General features: G+C 38.8%; 1 protein-coding gene across 2 annotated transcripts in view; it reads left to right on the top strand.

Annotated features, from left to right (window-relative positions):
- ARL5A (ADP ribosylation factor like GTPase 5A) overlaps positions 1–16,537 on the top strand; it is a 31,609-nt gene that overhangs the window by 1,849 nt on the left and 13,223 nt on the right. Inside the window, exons 2-4 of one of the 2 annotated variants that reach the window (XM_044242062.1) lie at positions 11,181–11,241; positions 11,696–11,843; positions 13,582–13,665. In XM_044242062.1, the coding sequence (XP_044097997.1) occupies positions 11,181–11,241; positions 11,696–11,843; positions 13,582–13,665 (293 nt within the window). The remainder of the gene's footprint in view (positions 1–11,180; positions 11,242–11,695; positions 11,844–13,581; positions 13,666–16,537) is intronic. The other variant, XM_044242064.1, reaches the window with a different exon arrangement.

Raw genomic sequence — 16,537 nt, 5'->3', positions numbered from 1 at the left:
TAATCTTTGTATTATTTGTAGCAAAGCTAGTATTTCAGTCTATCAAATTTATGAAATTTATATTGCTTGTCAATTGAACTCTAGTCCTGCAAGAAGAATGAGCTATCTCCACTTTCTGTTTCAAGTCAGTGATAAAATTATTTGTGTTTGTAACCTGAGACGGAATTAGAGCTTTGCCAAAAGCTCCATGTAGGTAGGTAAATAATGAGGATGTTATTGCATCGTTACTACTAAAAATTGGACACTTATATTAGTGTTGGGAAATAAATAGAGGAACTAATGGAGTTAAGTTTTAGAAATTTAGATGTCAAAATATTGTGAAAATGTGAATAAACGATTCTAAATGATGTGGTTGTCATCAGTAGGGTCACTTTTCAAAATATTCACTATTAAATCTTGGTGGTCTTTTGTTTCTTTTAACTTGGAAAACTCATCTATTTTATATATGTCATTTTATATATATATCTCATATATTTTATATATGTCAGATGTATCTTGGATGCTTTATTTTACCTTCGGAAGATACATAACACAATCCTATGTCCTTTTCACATAAACTCTTGGAAGGAAGAATTTAGAGGATTGCAGAATTGGCCATACTGATGAAACTTAAACCATACCATATCTCTTTTTTCTGAAACACCTTTAGAATAATTTTAGGTTTAGTGTAGCTTGGTCAAATGCACAGTGAAAGCTAATTGCATACTGCTCAATCTTGAAAAACCAGAGGTCACCTCTAGGTAATGTTTGAATTCAGTAGATTATAAACTTTGTCCTAGATGCTGTTATATGCATTATTTAAAGAAAAAAAAATGTTTCAGTGTTCTTAGTAGCTATTTTTTTCCCCTCAAAAGAGGAAAGTGAGGTTCTAATGATTTTTTTTCTGGGCCACATGCCTGGTAAATGCCAAATTAAAACACTGAAGAAACATGTTGCAGGTAATTGGTCTTATTAAAGAAGAGATTGGTGGGGCACCTGGGTGGTTGGGTTGGTTAAGTGTCTGACTCGTGATTTCAGCTCAGGTCAGGATCTCAGGGTTGTGAGATGGAGCCCAGTTTAGGGCTCTGCACCAGCTCTGTGCTGGACATGGAGCCTGCCTAAGATTCTCTCTCCTTCGGCCCCCTCCCCGAAAAAAAAAAATAGATTGGTATAACTTTTTTCTTCGATTCCCCGCCCCCCCGTTGTTTCTTGGTTACTAAACTCTAAGTCTTTATTACATTAGGGCTTTGAAGAGTTGCCAGTTGTATCTTTTATTTATTGATTGATTTAGAAATAATTTTTATTTATTTATAAATAATTTTTTATTTATAAATAACTTATTTATTTTAAAGATTTTATTTATCCGATAGCGAGCACAAGTAGGCAGAGCGATGGGCAGAGGAAGAGGGAGAAGCAGGCTCCCCACTGAGCAGAGGGCCAGATGTGGGGTTCTATCCCAAGACCCTGAGATCACGACCTGAGCAGAAGGCAGATGCTTAACCAACTGAGCCACCCAGGCACCCCACCACTCGTGTCTTTTAATATAAGGGCTTGTGATCTGTGGTTTATTAAATATTTTTGAGCACCTATCTGTGCCAGGAATTTTTGTAGGTGTTGAGGATAAAGCAGGGAACAAAACACACAAATCCTCCTTACCTTTATGGAGTGTTCATTCTAGTGTGGGGAGACAGAAAATAAGCTAACTTCAACTCTGTAGAAAATAATCGCTGACTTATGCATGGTTAGGGTCTAAGTGTTTTGCAGAGTTTAGTTGCTTTAGTCTTTACAACAACTGTATGAGAAAGATTTCTCCCCATTTTACAGAGACGAACTTTAGGTAACTTGTTTAAAGGCTCTGTAGTTAAAAGAGATAGACCTGGGATTTTAACGAAGTCATCTAGTGCCATAGTTAGTATTCTTTAATAACAAACAAACAAAAACTGTCTTTGTATGGAAAGGATTCACTTTAGCTAAGCTTAGGTGAACTATGAACAAGTTGTGAAATTTCCCCTTATTGATAGCTTGTATTATTCTTCTGACTGGTTCTTAGGAAGGGAGTAAGTTATAAATGAATGTTGATGAAGCTGTCTGTGCTGCTGGAGCCTGGGGCTGGGAAAGCCACTTCTGCTGCTGCTGTTTTTTTTATTGTATGGAGTTCAGATATGTCAGTAGCCGAAGGGATGGACTGTGACCATAAAATTTAGCTCCAGAATCATCCTTCTTGCATGCTCTGTGGATATGGAACTGGATCCCTCAAGTATTTTTCTGTTGCCAGCTGGCACAATATTAAGCTTTAAGAGTAGATGGCATTGGAGGGACATTGCAGGAGGAAAGAGTTTTTTTTTTTCTTCCTGGGTACAGTGCACTTTCAGCAGGTTCTGCCCTGCTTTAGGAGCATTGAACACCTTCTCTAGTGGCTGGCTCCTGCACTCGTAGTGGTTAGCAGCTGCCAGCAATTTCTAACACCCACTTCAGTTGAGTTCAGCAGGAGGCCCTCCAGTAAAATACCTCTCAACACCCTAGAGGGAGAATTTCCAGCGAGATCTACAGGCAAGTCCACACAGCTACTTCTTGCGCCATTCAGTGAGCCACAGCCAGGCCCCAACAAGGTCTGCATCTCAGTCTTGGGAGGTGGGGGGAAGCTCCATTTCAGCTGGATTCTCCTTGTATTTGTCAGTCTGATACTCTTTATTAGCCAATCCCTCATTACTTTGATCCTCTTTAATAATTTCTGTACATTGAACTTTGCAAGTTAAGATTATTGTGTGGTTTCTCTTTCCTGATTGCATCTCTAATTTTGTCATGTCATTGCTTTTCATTCAGCAACCTCTTAGTGCGAAAGAGTTGTTTTTTTCCTGAAACTTCACTGCCGTTGTTAAAAATAGCAAGTTAGTTTTCAGACTTTTTTGTTGATGATACTTTCAGATTTTGAAAATGGAATTTTTAATACAAAATGACTTGATCACATATTTCCTTCCCAATCTTTGTATCTTCCAGATCTGATTTATTTCTTCCTACTCTGTTAAGCACATGTTTTATTCCAGACTCTGCTAGGGACCGGGAGGATGATAGAGAACATGACGAATGGATTTTTTTGCTCTATGTAAGGTAAAATTAGGGTTTCGTATAGTTTGGATATGAGGTGAAAATCAAGAATCAGAATGGCTCTCAATTTCTTATCTGCCTTAGTATTTGTGGTTTTTGACTTTGGTGTGATTCACAGAGTTAGAAAACATCCAGGTTGACAGTGATATCTTTTCATTTAGTTTACTGACTGGTGGTTGGAGGAATATATATATTGACTTTTGGAACCTGGCAGTGAATGCAACTGGTGGGCTGCCTGGGTGAGTCAGAAATGAAACAGAGAAACAAGGAACATTTTCATGACAAAATAGTAAAGTATTGATTGGGAAACTGAAGCCTAAATAAGATAATTCAGAATTCTTTCTAAGCATTGTAACAGGGGGTAGTTGTTTGGCCTTATCTGAGTATAATTTTAAGAATGCTGTGGCATAGATAGTCTAAAAGAAAAATAATACTAAACACTAAACCTGTAATGAATCACATGCATCAAAGAATTGGAATAGCCGAAAGTTTGGTTACATTTGCCCCTAATAACATTATCTCTTAGTATGCATGTTCTATTTTAGGTTTTGTGGAGTATTTGTTTTGGAGTGCCTTGTAAGACTTTTTGGCTGCAAATTTAGGTTTTGTATAGAATTCTGTTCCATCATGGTAATGGGAGGAATAGGCTGGGGTGGTGAAGGAGCCTAAGGATTTCCAAAGGAAGTTGATACAGTATTAGAAAGTCGGAAAAATCTAACCCTGTTGTTGATAATAAACTGGCCTTTTTTTTTTTTTTTTAAGATTTTATTTATTTGACAGAGAGAGATCACAAGTAGGCAGAGAGGCAGGCAGAGAGAGAGGAAGGAAGCAGGCTCCCCGCTGAGCAGAGAGCCAGATGCAGGGCTGGATCCCAAGACCCTGAGATCATGACCTGAGCCGAAGGTACGGCTTAACCCACTGAGCCACCCAGGCGCCCCATAAACTGGTTTTTTAACATGAGGTTGGCACCTTTATCTTTGAGCCTATTACACACCTTAACTGACTGAGCCACGCAGGCTCCCCTCTTTCTTTTCTGTTAAAAATATTTTTAACTATTTTTAAAAACCTTATATGTTCGGTACATTAGTTTGCATTTCTTTGATGGACTGTACAGTGCCTAGAGTTCGGTGAAATATTTGCATGTTTATGCATTTTTGGTGACAAATGAATTTTATTGAATTTGTAAAATGAAATACAAGAAAGGTTTCCAGTTTGTAGAATGGTATGACCTGCTTTATTACTTCCCCTATCACCATCTTTGATCCTCTTTTCTCCTGTTTTCCAGCATGCCGACAATTCTCATCTTGTACCGTCCACCATACCTTTTCTCCCCAGTGTGCTTTCTTTATTTCTAGGCACTACTGAAGAAAGACTTAGAGCTCTTTAAATCTTTATCCATCACGGGTTATGTTACCTAATTTCAGCTTACTGGTTGTCTAGTTGATTCTATACAGTGGCTGTAAAAACCCCCTCCTGTCCTCAGCAGGCAACTAACTTGTGTTAATGAGAAAATGGAATCCTCTGGTATGAGCCTCTTCTGCCATGTGCTTTTTTTCCTCAGTTTGTCATGTCTGTGTGTTATCGCATAGTGGTTGTGTTCACAGCAGTTTTATCTTTTTTTTTTTTTAAAGATTTTATTTATTTGACAGAGAGAGATCACAAGTAGGCAGAGAGAGAGAGAGAGGAGGAAGCAGGCTCCCCACCCAACAGAGAGCCCGATGCGGGACTTGATCCCAGAACCCTGAGATCATGACTCGAGCTGAAGGCAGAGGCTTAACCCACTGAGCCACCCAGGTGCCCCAGTTTTATCTTGTTTATCCTATTCATCTTATGGTCAGATATGATAAAGACTCTTTCTGGGGTGCCTGGGTAACTCAGTCGGTTAAGCATCTGCCTTCTGCTCAGGTCATGATCTTAGGGTCCTAGGGCTGGAGCCCTGCATCAGGCTCCCTGCTCAGTGGTGAGTCTGCTTCTCCCCTCCCTATGCCTCCCCTCTCCCCATGCTTGCTCGAACCTGTGCACTCTCACTCTCCCTCTTCCTCTCTGTCAAATAAATAAATAAATAAATGATCTTTCTGTAGTTTTTTTTTGGGGGGGGGGGCGGTCCTAGTTACTCCTTCCTTATACAAGTAGAAGGAAAGTACTGTATTTGGAATCAGGAAGTAAGTCCTATCCGGGATGGCTAAACTATAAAAAACAAAACCAGGTAAGTTTTCACCTTAAAAGCTGTCATTTTAGAGGGCCAGAGAGTTTTTCTACTGTTATGTCCGCTTGACTCAAAATACATATTGAAACAGCTTTTAGAATTTCCTTAGAGACATCTTTAAATTGTTCTTATCATTTAGGGATCATACCTCATTTATCAGCAACAATATAGCACCTGTTTTTGCTTTTACTTTATTATGGCTAAAATAAAAATCAAGTGGCTCCGGTCTCCCTTTAAAATCAAAATCATCTTCAGCAGTTAAAGGGTTCTGCCACCACTGGGAATGCTCCAAAACAGTGTACCTCAGGCTCTGAAAGCAGTTACAAAAGAAGAGTAGCAAAATATTTTGAAAAATGGTAGCATAGTTAGAATAACAGTTTAACCTCTCTAAGTGATTAAGGACTTTGTAAGAGACAGTGTGCTTTTTTGTATTTGGGGTCTCTATATGTGTTATTTGTACACACAACATTTTTTAGTCACTCTTTATAGTTTTTTATCATGGGTTCTTGCCTATATTTGTATTGTTTATTTTTGCTCCTATTTTGTACATTTTAGAATGTTTTTTTCTTTTTAATTTTATTTATTTATTTATCAGAGAGAGTGAGTGCAAGCACAAGCAGGGGGAGTGGCAGGCAGAGAGAGGGAGAAGCGGGACTTTATTCCAGGACCCTAGGATCATGACCTGAGCCAAAGACAGTTGCTTAACTGACTGAGCCACCCAGACATCCCTAGAATGGAATTTCTCACATTGGTCAGAGTAATTGTATTTTCTTCCTGAGTGTTGGCAAGTTTGTCGAAATTTAGTCCTATAGCCAATACAAAGGGGGTTACAAAAGGTATTCCTGAAACTAAAAATAGCTGACATTTTGAGAATGATATATATATTTTTTAAAGATTTTATTTGACAGACAGAGATCACAAGTATGCAGAGAGGCAGGCAGAGAGAGAGAAAAGCAGGCTCCCCGCTGAGCAGAGAGCCCGATGCGGGGCTCGATCCCAGGACCCTGAGATCATGACCTGAGCTGAAGGCAGAGGCTTTAACCCACTGAGCCACCCAGGCGCCCTGAGAATGATACATTTTTTAAAGATTTACTTACTTGAGAGAGAGCCATGGTGAGGGGGCAGAGGGAGAAAATCTCAAACTGACTCCCCGCTGAGTGCCCCTGAAAATGATATTATTAAAAATTAGTATTCAAGTAGGAAGCTAAAAGCTTTTATCCAAGTCAGAGTTTAGGGTAGAGCATGATGTGAATTCTGCTTGATTAAAATGTTCATAGTGCTTATATTAATAGACCTGAAAAAGCGGTAGGCCATCAAAAGAAGAATGCTTAACTTGGGGACATAGAAAAATACAGAATTAAGAACTGCCATACGATTTGAAAAGTGGGCACCTGGTGGCTCCATCTCTTAAGCATCTGGCTTTTGATTTCAGCACAGGTCGTGATCTCAGGGTTGTGAAGTCCTGACTGAGCTCTGCAGTGGGCTCTGCGCTCAGCAGGGTCTCTGCTTGAGGATTCGTTCTCTCCCTCTCCCTCTGCCCCCACTCCCCTGTGTGCTTGTTCGTTGGCTCTATCTAAAATAAATAAGTAAGTCCTTTTTAAAAATAGATAAATAAATTAAAAATTTTCCAGGTGGAAAGATGCCTTGCTTTAAAAATTCAGTAGTCTTGGGGCACCTTGGTGGCTCATTCATTGTGTCTACCTTCGGCTCAGGTCCTAGGATCAAGCTGGGAGCCTGCTTCACCTTCTCCTTCCACCTGCTGCCCCCCCCCAACTTGTGCGCACTCTCTCTCTCTGTCAAATAAATAAATAAAATCTTTTAAAAAAAAAGAAAAAAAAAAGATTTCAGTAGTCTGGCCCTGATGCAAGTATGGCCCTAACGTGAAGATGGGCTTATCTACTCATTGTAGCGTCTAAAAGACTGCCTTTGATGGGATTCTGTGTTCTCGTAGGAGTCTGATTTTAATTCAGCCACTCTATTACTTTTTCTTAAACTGCACTTGTTAGGTAGTTGTAAACATTTGGTCTCATTGTATGTTACTCATTTTGGTGTTCTTGTTTACATATTAGTCACCTCTGTGAATTGCCTTCTCTGAGTCCTAACCCTCCAAGTAGCAGGGTTGAGTTTGTGGACCTGGGAGATGAAGGACCGTACACGAGGCAAATTCACCAGAGAAATGTCACCTGATGAGGCCTTTTGGTGGTTATTCAACTGAACTTACCTTAGCATGCCCTCTATATGTTATTAACCCTTTATTTAAAATAAGTATCGTCTTTGTATTTGATCATTTTCTCTGTTGCTTTACCCTAGTCATCTCTAAAGATTAAATAGTGGGACTTGCATTTTTTTTTTTAAGTCAGGAGAGGCTGCTTTATTTTTATTTTTTTTTTTTAAGATTTAAAAAATCTTTGAAAAAGATTTTATTTGACAGAGATCACAAGTATGCAGAGAGACAGGCAGAGATAGAGGGAGAAGCAGGCTCCCTGCCAAGCAGAGAGTTGGCTGTGGGGCTCAACCCCAGGACCCTGGGTCCATGACCTGAGCCAAAAGGCAGAGGCTTTAACCCACTTAGCCACCCAGGCACCCCAGGACCTGCATCTTTAAAATTATTTTTAAGTACTTATATGAGGGAAATGTGGTCATGTCCTTTAGAACCCTGCTGGTTGTAAGCTGCTTGCCCTTTCTTAGAAGAATGATTGGATAAAATGGACTGTATTAAAATTTTCTATTTACTTGATCTTCCTATTTTTGTATAATGGGAGGAATTCCCCTCTGTGGTAAGTGACAACTATTTGGAAAACCTCTACCATCTGATTGAAAAGGCTTTTCCTAATGATATCCTTACTGTGACAGGTTATAATCCTCAACTTATTTATTATTTATATTTATAATCCTCATTATTTTATAGGATGAACATGAATGAATTCAACATTTATTGAGTACCTTGTACCAGGAAAAGTTGTAGTTACTGGATTATAAAGATGATTAGCATGGGATCTGTACTCTTAATGAAGCTGTTTCATTAAGCTTTGAAGATTAGTGTATGTATGAATAATTATGACAAGTGCTATGTTAGAGGTATTGTGGAAAAGCATGAAAAAGTGATTTTTTGGTGAAAACTAAATTTAAAAGATTACTGGAATTCCCTAGAAGGAAAAGTAGAAAAGGTAATTCCAGCTCAGGGAAAAACTGAGTAGAGGTAGAAAAATGTTTGCTGTGAAGAAGATGTGTGGCTTATGTGGGGAGAATGGCTTGAATTTCAGCTTAGATACCTGCTGGTAGTGGTGAGAAGTGGTGAGAGATAAAGCTGAAGCCTGCTCATTTATGACTGTCTTATATTTACTAGGCTGAGAACCTGTGCCTTGTCTTCCTGTCAGAATGGAGAACTGTCATTTATTTTTTATTAGAAGAGAGGGCGTTTGCAATTTGGGGGATGTGGCAGAGGGAGAGAGAGAATCTTAAGCACAAGACTGGCTCCACAGGGGGCTCCATCTCATGACCCTGAGATCATGACCTGAGCTGAAATCAAGAGCCAGACACTTGAATTTACTGAACCACCCACACGTTCCCCCACAGAGCGATCATTTAACTAAAGTGGTGTTGACCAGCTTTGTATTCTAGAACAAATAGCAACAGTAGAAAGGTGGATTGGAGACAGTCCATCTAGGGAAGGTGTTTTTTTGTTTTTTGTTTTAAAGATTTTATTTATTTATTTGACAAACATCAGAAGTAGGCAGAGAGGCAGGCAGAGAGAGAGAGAGGAGGAAGCAGGCTCCCCTCGGAGCAGAGAGCCTGATTCGGGGCTCGATCCCAGGACCCCGGGATCATGACCTGAGCCGAAGGCAGAGGCTTAACCCACGGAGCCACCCAGGCGCCCCTAGGGAAGGTTTTATAGTAAGAAATGAGGACTACGGCTAGCACAGTCAGAAGGTTAAGGATATGTTTTTGAGGGGAATATATAGAACTTGGTGACAGATTAGATGTTGGGGTTGAGGGAAAGACTGGATAAACTCCAGGGCAGCTGAATTTGTGGTTATGCCATTAAATGAATTAGGTATGATACAATTAGAAAAAGATTTGAATGTTGGGTTTTGAATATGTTGAGTGGCACCATGTCTGTCCACTAGGTAGGTTCTCTGTGTAGGATGAGAGCGTTGAGGAGAGATTTGGAAACACGGATTAGGAACCGTCTTTCTTAGTGGTTGACACTGTGCACATAGGCTATCTTGATCATTATACAACATGGAAAGATAGGTATTGTTGTCCCTGTTTTATAGTGAGGAAACTTAGGGTTAGAGAAGTAAGTAAGTTTCCCAAAGTTACGTAATTACAGATATTTTTCCATAGTGCTGTGCTAACCACTGCTATGTAACAAACCACTCCTAAGTGTTGTGACTTAAAGCAATAATTTTTAATTATCTCATATGGTTCTATTATTTAATTGAGCTCAGCTAGGAAGTTCTAGTTTGGAATTCTCATTTGGTTGCAGTTGGCAGCTGGAACTAGAGTCATCTATAGCTTGACCTGGCTGCATATCCAAGATGGTTTCTTTGTGTGTCTGGCATCTCATCTGGAAAGGCTGGAACAGCTAGAGGCAACCATGGGGTGATCTCTCTCCACAAGGTCAGGCCACACAGTTAGTAGGCTTTCTCATCTATATAGTGGTTTGGGGATAGTAGGACTTGTTACATGGTATCTGGTTTACTCCAGAGGAAGTTGTCCAAGAGAGCCAGGCTGTAGCTGCAAGGTTTGTAATGATGTAGACTTGGAAGTCACACAGCATCACATCTGTTACATTCTGTTGGTTAAAAGTGAGTCACAGGACCCCTCACATTCACAGTGGGTCAGGAGCGAGGGAACACTGTACCAGGGGCATGAATATCCAGAGGCCATCTTTGGAAATGAACTTCTTCCACACAGTGCTATCTTTGGAATAGTGTTTAGATAGAGTGGAAATAGATGGGTCCTGAGAATGCCTTGCTAAAATGTGAAGAGAATGCAAGGAGACAGCTCTGGGAAACAAACTTTTTTTTTTTTTTTTTTGAAGATTTTATTTTTTTATTTGACAGAGATCACAAGTAGGCAGAGAGGCAGGCGGGGTGGGGGGAAGCAGGTTCCTTGCTGAGCAGAGAGCCCGATATGGGGCTCGATCCCAGGACCCTGGGATCATGACCTGAGCTGAAAGCAGAGGCTTTAACCCACTGAGCCACCCAGGCGCCCCACAAATGTTTTTGAAGAAAGACCCAAGGAAAAGGAGTCAGTGAGGGAAAAAAAATACCAAGAGATGGAGGGAGAGAATTTAGAGAAAGTGGTGCCATAGAGGCCAAGGAGGAGGATAGTCACTGCCACCGGGTTCCTACATCCTTAGATTTGGTTGTTATGTTAGAACAGCTATATTAAATGTACTCAGATAGTTTTTGATCACCTATGATGGGACCTGGCCTTCTGCTACCAGATTTAAAGGCTGACTTTTTTTTTTTTCTTTCTCATTTATCCCACCTCACATCTATACATATATGAGTTGATGCCTACATTTCATAGTTAGAACATAAATGGTGTAGTCTAGTGTAAAACATTTATACTTTCAGTCATTTGTAAATTGTGATTACATTTGGGATACTTTAGTGAGAGGAGACTTCCATATACTAGAAAGAATATAGTGGTTCTGGCTTCCTAGAGAAGTGAGAGTTCTCTGTGTAGGATGAGAGCGTAGGACAGTGAAATTAATGGCACACTTCTGCTGGTCTTGCTAGGATATTCTTTTGAGTTCCAGAAAGGTAAAAAGTGTCATGCACTGAACTATAACATAACTGGAAAGAACGGATAAAATAGGAAGTTTAAAAGTTTTAAGCTTTTAATTAATAAATGGCTGGTGTTTTCTTTATTTCAGAGCACAAAGTTATCATTGTTGGGCTGGATAATGCAGGGAAAACTACCATCCTTTACCAATTGTAAGTATTCACTACTTTGAAATTTTTATTTTATTGTTCACAGTTATTTTTTCTGCCTGGGTGATAACTTGATTAACAAAAGCAATAAAAAAGTTATGTGGAACCTAAATTAATTCTGTAAGAATGCAGTTTGGCTATAAACCAGGAGCCAGATTTAAGCAACTGTTTCAAGAGAACTAGGAATTTATATGACCTAGAGTATGTTCACTTTTTTTGCTTGTGGAAAGTAGAGAAATACTGTTGATGTAGTTTCTGGGAATGAATCTAGAATATTAAAGATAGTTCACTGCCTGGTCCCATCTCTCTTTAAACCCTTAACTCACGAGTTAGCAGAAAAGGGCTCTTTGGGTATAAAAAAGAAAAATTCATGCTCATTTAGCCCTTGATTGAAAAATGCTCAAACATTCTTGCCTCTTTGCTAATTGTAATATATTTGAACTTTTTTTCCCCTCAGTTCTATGAATGAAGTTGTACATACATCACCCACAATAGGAAGTAACGTAGAAGAAATAGTGATTAATAATACACGTTTTCTAATGTGGGATATTGGTGGCCAAGAATCTCTTCGGTCTTCTTGGAACACGTACTATACTAACACAGAGGTAATATTTCTTAATGTACTAAAGCTTCTAGGAGTGGAATGCTTGGGAAACAATATCTAGGTGTGAACTCTTAAGTTAATCTTTTTGAAATATCCTAGTATGGTAATAAAAGTTGAATTTAAACATAGTGGAATCTTTGATTTCCTGTTTCAGGGTTATTATATACCTACTGCCATTGAACTTCTGTAGGGAAAATTGGAATGAGGGGGGGTGATTGGTTAGTCTGATTATATATTGATCCCACAACTTATCTTAAGTAGTTGTTTTTACAATGAGTACCATCTCATAGTTCACCATTTCACTTCTCTCTCACTGTTTATTTTTGTAGACATAGAGAAAATCCTAGTTAAATGAGAGGGTACTGGAGGATTGAATTCTGGCCAAACTTGAACTGTGTATGTTCTTTAATGCAGCACAGTTGCACATGAAAGAATTCTTTTTCTTTTTGGTTATAAAGCAGTTTAGACATAATCATATGTTTTTATTTACATGTTATTTCCCAAGAGGAAATTTCAGATCTGTGACATTTGAGAGCTTTACTATATCGATCTTACAAATTGAAAGGCTCTGATAGTCGTTTCTGTAGCGTAGATTATAAGGTAATAAAACTCCAGATGTATATTAAGATGATTATTATGTCATTAAGACCTATTAAGTGTCTTTAATGAGTTGATCCCTTAAAACTTCACTAAGCCTTTGATCTGTTTTTTTGGAAAAGGAAAGATACATGTGGTTAGTACTTCTGTGTGTATTGCTGCAGGTATCAAACTTAGGACAACATCTTAAAAATTAAGTTTTATTAAAATGCCTTGGAATAGCACTGGTTTTATATTAAGCCACATATCAGTATCAAGTGAAAATAGAGGGAAGGTAACTGTTCTCATCTGCCATATCATTAATGAAATCTGAAGAGTAGAAAAGACCCTGAAAATTAACAGTGGTTTATCTGAAAAAGAAGAGCTAGCTCCGAAAAAGAAATAGTGCATGTTAATTTTAAGCAGTCAGAGTTAACTTGATGGCATCACTTGTGCCAACATAAAGTGACTGTTTCTGCTCCCTTTTCCCTTGTGGTTTTCGGTGCTCGTGGAGGGGAGGAAGAGGTGCAGTGTGGCTCAGTCCTGCCCAGCTCCATTAGGAGTCTCATTCTGACAGCGTTCCTATCATCAGTTCAGGAAAGAGTTGTGCTTGCAGGCAGCAGGTGCCATTTACATAAAGAAGAGAGCAGGGTTTTAGATACGGGTTTATTCTTTCCAATTTGTTGATTTTTAAAAATTGATGTAACTATCACATTACTCCTATATCATGCCCTTTTTTAGCATTTCAAATTGATATTGATAAATACCTGTAGAAATATTTAAAATTTAGCATCATAATGTATTTTTTTCATATTGACTTGGGTGCACGTAGATGGATGTAGGCTCATTACCATTCAGGATATTAATTTAGAAAGCAAACGTGTTATATATTTGTTAGACTATTAACAATACCCTAATAGAGTGTTACCATCGTATTCTCTTTTCTCTTATTTTCTCTTAAAAATTAGCAAATAATATTTGAATTGGAAATGGATCAAACCTTTAGGCTTCACAATGTATAGTAGATATCTCTGGTTTTCCAGTAATACCATACCATAAGATTCTAATTGCTTGATATTTGTGGTCTGTAAATCAAATAAGTACTTTACAAATTTTATAAATATTAAATTATGTAATCACTAATTTTTTTGTGATTATTTTAGTTTGTAATAGTTGTTGTGGACAGTACAGACAGAGAAAGGATTTCTGTAACTAGAGAAGAACTCTATAAAATGTTAGCCCATGAGGTAAGTAGGATTCCGGCTTCCATGTGTGTTGTGTTGGGAGGAGAGTGCTTCTTTCTTTCCTTTTTTCTCTTTTCTTTTCTTCTCTCCCTCCCTCCCTTCCTTCCTTCCGTCCTTTCAAAATTATTTATTTAAGTAACCTCTACACCCCGTGTGGAGCTTGAACTCAGAGCCCCAAGATCAAAAGTTGCACGTTCTTCCGACTGAGCACAGCCAGTTGTGCTCCTTTGTGTAGTATTTCTGTCACATTTGTTCTTTCTACTTTGTCATGACAGTACTACTCCAATTTTTGTTTATTTTTTAAATAAACTTTAATTTTGAAACAATATTTTTAAAGTACTCTGCCCAATATGGGGCTTAAATTCATGACCCCAAGATTAACAATCACATGTTCTACCAACTCAGCCAGCCAGGCACCCCTACTTCAAATTTTTAAAGAGTTACTTACCGGGGCGCCTGGGTGGCTCAGAGGGTTAAGCCTCTGCCTTCAGCTCAGGTCATGATCTCAGGGTCTTGGGATCGAGCCCTGCATCGGGCTCTCTGCTCAGTGGGGAGCCTGCTTCCTCCTCTCTCTCTGCCTGCCTCTCTGCCTACTTGTGATCTCTGTCCATCAAATAAATAAATAGAATCTTTAAAAAAAAAAAAAAAAAAAAGAGTTACTTACCTGCTTGCCATTCCTGCTTTATAATTTTGACGCTTGCCAAACTGGAAGTGTATTTGGAAACAACGGAAAGACTGGAATCAGGGGCGCCTGGGTGGCTCAGTGGGTTAAAGCCTCTGCCTTCGGCTCAGGTCATGATCTTAGGGTCCTGGGATCGAGGCTCTCTGCTCAGCGGGGAGCCTGCTTCCCTTCCTCTCTTTCTCTGCCTGCCTCTCTGCCTACTTGTGATCTCTCTCTGTCAAATAAATAAATAAAAATCTTTAACAACAAAAAAAAAAGACTGTGGAATCAATTGTAGAATTTTATTTCTTCTTTCCTGGATTAATTTGGTCTAGAAGGTTTTCTGGGTGAAAATACCTAAATTGGATTGCATTTTGCATTTTATATAGATTAATTATACAGAAGGTTATCACTGGAAATTAATTTTTAAGAAAAGATTTTATTTGTCAGAGAGAGAGAGTGCACACAAGCAGGTGGAGCAGCAGGCAGAGGGAGAAGCTGGCTTTCCCGCTGAGCAGGGAGCCCGATGTGGAACTAGATGCCAGCCCTGGGATCATGACCTGAGCCAAAGGCAGATGCTTAACCCACTGAGCACCCAGAGTCCCAGGAAGTGAGATTTTAAGATACTTTATTTGTTTGAGAAAGCGAGAGAGAAAAGAGAATCTGTGCACATGATGGAAGGAACAGTAGAGGGCAGGGGAGAGGGAGAAGCAAACTCCCTGCTGACATGGGGCTTGATCCCAGGATCCCAAGATCATGACCTGAGCGGAAAACAGATGCTTAACTGACTGAGTCACCCAGGTGCCCTGGAAATGAGATTTTAAAATCTCGTGGGCACTAAGGAAGTCTTGACTGTAACTCAGCTATCAGACTAATACTTAAATGTTGTTGCTCTTAGGTTTCTCTGATATTCTCCCTTTGATTAAAGAAAACTATTTGACTAGCCACATTTTCTTAGTCTTTGAGAAATATTACTGGTAGCATAATTTAAAAATTAAATAAACTAAATAATATAGTTGGTACTGATAATTTTAACTATAAAATCATAGAATACTGTGGTAGCAATTGATTTTTTTTGTATGCCTTTCGTTACAGGTGTTACTTTCTCAACTCATAGTGGAAATAGAAAAATTAGTATTTAGATATATATGTAATTTTTAATTTTAATGGAATTGTAACAAAGCTTAAGAAAATTGGGATATCTTTTTGGAGTGCCTGGGTGGCACATTCAGTTAAGCATCTGATGCTTGGTTTCTGCTCAGGTTATGATCTTTGGGTTGTGAGATTGAGCCCCATGTTGGGCTCTGTACTTGGTGTGGAGTCTGCTTAGGATTCTTTATCCCACTGCCCCGCCTCGCCCCCAAGTAAATAAATAAACCTGAAAAAAAAAAAAACTAGATATCTTTGTAATGACGTTTCCTTTTTTTTTTAAAGATTTTATTTATTCATTTATTTAAAAAAAAAAATAGAGGGAGAGCGTGAGTGTGTGAGTAGGGGAGAAGGGCAGAGAGAGAGGGTAAGAGAAAGCCCAAGCAGGCTCCAACTGTCAGCTTAGGCCTGATGTGGGCTTAATCTCATGATTTTGAGATTGTGACCTGACCCAAAATCAAGAGTTGATATCATAACCAGCTGAGCCACCCAGGCGCCCCTGAAGTTCCTGTTTTCTGTGCGGGGATCATGCCCACCGTGATGCAATGTCCCATTTTGGATTGATTCTGGCACCTGTATTAAACCCTTGGTGTGTTTTTGTTTTTGTTTTTGTTTTTTTTAAAGTACATGTTGCTAATCATGCATTTAAAAGTTTTGATTCTAGTTTGGGAAATAAAAAGCTATGAAATAGGTAGAAAACTAAGGATTTTTTTTTAAAATTTTCCCTTTGTATTTTACATAGAGGGGTTATTGTTGTGTACACCAAAGGGTTATTACTGTTTTATGAAGACTTATGAAAAAGCAAAATAAGACACAAATATATTTGTCTTTTGGCTGTTTTTTTACTACCTTAAACAGGTAGCCTCCGACTTTGATTCTTACTCTAATTTGCCAATATGTAGCAGGATCAAAGAGCCCAGTAGTAGGACTCAAACAAAGTCATTGAATTTTACTAGCTGGGGGTATTAACTTGAGCTGGTCACTTAATTTCATCTGTTAGGGATGTTACCCATGTTTTATGGATTAGTACACGGAGGCCCAGAAAATTAGTGGCTTGATTTTTAA

The sequence above is a fragment of the Neovison vison genome, chromosome 3, assembly GCF_020171115.1.
Source record: "Neovison vison isolate M4711 chromosome 3, ASM_NN_V1, whole genome shotgun sequence".
Lineage (NCBI taxonomy): Eukaryota > Metazoa > Chordata > Mammalia > Carnivora > Mustelidae > Neogale > Neogale vison.
Note: the sequence above shows the minus strand (reverse complement) of the source record. Positions and strands in the feature narration are given on the sequence as shown.